General features: G+C 67.9%; 1 protein-coding gene across 1 annotated transcript; it reads right to left on the bottom strand.

Annotated features, from left to right (window-relative positions):
• Window positions 1–1,947: 1,947 nt before the first annotated feature.
• On the bottom strand, window positions 1,948–2,240 carry MNEG_14867 (hypothetical protein; the record flags this gene model as incomplete). Its single annotated transcript, XM_014036662.1, has 1 exon — window positions 1,948–2,240. A coding segment is annotated over one exon (293 nt), but the record flags the coding sequence as incomplete, so codon positions are not given.
• Window positions 2,241–3,361: the final 1,121 nt, after the last annotated feature.

The following is a 3,361-nucleotide window of genomic DNA, read 5'->3' as shown; positions in this document are numbered from 1 at the left end:
GGCCGGCGCCGCCCGGCGTCCTGGGCCGCGCCGGCGCGGCCGGGGCGCGCCTGCGACGCCAACCCTACAGCCGGCCGGCGGCGGGCCGGCCCTGCCTGCCCTTCGCACTTGCGGCTTATTTGCTTCGAGCTGTTGCGTTGCTGTTGTTTACTCATGAATCTGATGTGTTGGTGGGAAGCCGTCCGTGCGCGTTTGTGGGCGTGCCCGCAGCGGCCGGGGCCGCAACGTCTACCAACGGCGGCCGCGGCCGGCCCCAAAAGATGGCCGCGCCGCCTCGGCACCCCAAAATGTTGCGGCACCCCGCCGTGCCGCGGCGGCCGCCCATGCGCCCGGCCGCCGCCCTCACCCGGGCTTTGCTTTGTCGCCCCTTTCAAATCGTGGCCTGGATTGCGGTTGTATTGGCGCTCGCGGGCGCTTGCAGAGCTGTTTGTGATTCTGATTCGATAAACCGCCACGTGCGCAGCGGGCTCGCGCGGCCGGCCCTCCGTGCCTTGCATACCTGGAGAGACTCCCTATCCAAGACCTTAGCCCGCCCCACATGCCACCCGCTGTGAATTCTAGAAGTGTCGCGGCCGCGGGCCCCGACAGACCACTGCCCAGCGCGCCGGGGCCGGGCGCAGGCCGCTCGGCGGCCGGGTCCTGGCGGCAGCGAGCGCGCGCGCTTGCTTCGCTCCGGCCGCACCGCATACCCTGTCTGGATTTGTGCCGCTCTTTTTTGGCCCTGAAAGGAGGGGCCGAATTTCCACCATGCACATACATACGACAGCGCAGCACCCCGAGTGACCCGCAACGGCGCGTCAGTCCGGGCCCACCCAGCCGCCGGACGCCCCTCGGGGCTGCTCGTGGCTGGCGCCTCAAAGCGCCATACATGCCAGCGTGACCCCGGCTTAGTCGCATGCGTCTGCCCCTGACCCGTGCCGCGCATGCCCGCTGCATGGCGTGCGCCCAAGGCCCGCCCCTTGGGTAACCTGTACAAGTTTTGACGCGCTGCCGCCAGCAATCGAAAGCGCATCACAGCTGGTGTCACCATCTCGGTCTGGGGTCAGGCCAGGCGGCCAAGCGTGCACCGCAGGGGTGGCCTGCAGGGTTGAGAGGTGGCAGCAAGCGGAGTGTGCCGCCGCCGCTGATGGCGTCAGCAACAGACGGGATTCTTGGTAGGCGAGGGTGATTGCCTATTGGTGACGTTTCTGGCAGGATCCTGGCCCTGTGGCCGGAGTTGCTCCACCAGGGCACACGGCTTGCGCGTCGCTCCACACGCCAACATGCGGAGCGACACAGGTGCTGCGAAGCTGCGAAGCACCAGCAGCAGCAACAACGAACCCACGAGCAGCAGGGCTGGCGGCAGGGACTGTTGCTGCGGCAGCAAAACAACCGGCGCTGCTGCCAATGAGGCAGCCAAGCAGCGCCAGGGGGGGAGCTGGCCATCCACCACGGGTACAGGCTGGATTTAGCTGCAAAAGCGGGACACCCCCCCCCCCCTCGCCCTGCGCCGCAGCGGCTTTGTATTGCAACTGGCGGCCCGACGTGCCTGCCCATCATCAGTGAGTGAACTTTCTTTACAGCAGATGGGAGTGGGCGGGGCGCAGGCTCGCGCGCAGCGGTGCGGCGGTGTCCGTGAGGCGTTACATGAATGTTCAAGGCGGGGTTATACATGTAGCGAATTTGGCACGCCGCACCAAGAAACAAACGCGCCGCGCGGCCCCGTCGCGTCTCACAGCGCGTTTTTTGCACGGTAATACAAAGCAGACGCGCGCGCACGGCCTGGCCGCGCGGCGCGGTGCATGTCGTGTCGTCGCGTGCCAAGCTTCGACGCCGCAAGCTAAGACTTGCGTCTCAAAGCTAGCCCATATTATCAACAGTAAATCTACACATGTACTGCCTGGTGCAATCTATTTGTTTGGGACGACACAGCGGCGTCTGTGACGTTCACTCGTGCAGTACTGCAGGTCACCTGCCCCCCATGGCAATTTCCTGGGGCGTCTTCAGGGCGGTGGAGGGCACGTACTCATTATAGGGCAGGCCCCAGTTGAGGCTCGGCACCACCACCGGGCGCCTGTACACGGGGCGCGCGTAGGCCCAGCGGGGGCCGTTTGTTGGGCCCGTGCTAACGAAGGTCTGGACGGAGCTAGTGCCGCCAAACCCGCCGGCGAACCCGCCGCCGAATGCCACCTGCAGCAGCCCCCGCCCGCCCTGCGGCGCGGCGGGGGCGTCGGCGGCGGCGGCGTTGCCTGGGGCTATGCCTAAGGGGGGCGCCGGTTTCGTGGTGGCGGGTGTTGCGAGGAGGGGAGGGGGGCGGGTCGGCCGGCAGCTGTTGTGCGCGCAGCAGGCGGCTGGTGAGGGTGCAGGGTGTGGTCAGCAGTAGCGGTTCGTGCCACGGCGCACTTCGTCGGCTGCGCTCGTGCGCCACGACGTGCTGCTGTGCGAGCAGCCGGGTGGGGGGTTGGGGAGTGAGGTGGGAGGCGCTCACCCGAATGGGACGCCTCAAACAGCAGCCTGCGGTGAGCTGCAGCGGGCGCCGGGGCCAGCCCCGCGCTGCCGCCGGCGGGCGCCGCTTGAGCGCGGTGCGCGGCGGCGCCCAGGCAGCTGAAAGCGAGGATCATCAGCGCCGCAGCGCCCAGTGCACGGCGGGAGCCGCGGGCGGCGCGGGCCATAATCAGACCGAAAGCCGATCTGCAAGGTCACGGCGATGGCGTGCAGATGGTGTGGTGCGCAGCTTGCGCGGCCGGTCCGTCGTTTTGTTTCAGTATCTCTGTATAAGCTTGAGGCGACTGGCGGGGTTCGGGGGGTCCCCATCATTCCACTCACCCGTTGGCCACTCTGAAGGTCCGGACCCTGCCACCTGCGTGCGAGCTGCGCAGAAGCACCTTCAAACACCGGAAGCACGGAATGTTTACACCCAAACCAAACCTTACGTCGCACCCAAGGAGACCACAAATCGCAGCCTGGTCTTTCAACACGCGATCACTGTCGCCACACTGACGCGGCATACGGTGCCCGTGCCCGCCCCTTCCAGCTTCCCAATGTGGTCACGAACCTGGATTTTCGCGGCGCTGGTCGCATCACTGATGATTGTAGCTGCGGGGCAGCCCGTGGCTGCGGCGGCCGCGCCAGGTGCGCCAAGTGCCGCACTGCAGGGCGCGCCTCCAGCCAGAATCATGCTCACCGAAGTGGGGGCCAGCAGCCACCCAGCAAGCACCCATCCCGCCACACGCCTGCATGAGGCGCGTCCGCTGGCCGTCTGCCCCGTGCGGCTGGCGGCCGCCGCTGCAAAGCCGCCCTCCGGTCGGCCCCTGAGCCGCGCCGCTCGCAGGGGACACCAGCCACGCCGCCGCCTCCACCGCGCCCCCACTGCGCCCCGTCC

The sequence above is a fragment of the Monoraphidium neglectum genome (assembly GCF_000611645.1).
Source record: "Monoraphidium neglectum strain SAG 48.87 unplaced genomic scaffold scaffold04832, whole genome shotgun sequence".
Classification (NCBI taxonomy): domain Eukaryota; kingdom Viridiplantae; phylum Chlorophyta; class Chlorophyceae; order Sphaeropleales; family Selenastraceae; genus Monoraphidium; species Monoraphidium neglectum.
This window is presented reverse-complemented; position numbering and strand designations above follow the sequence as displayed.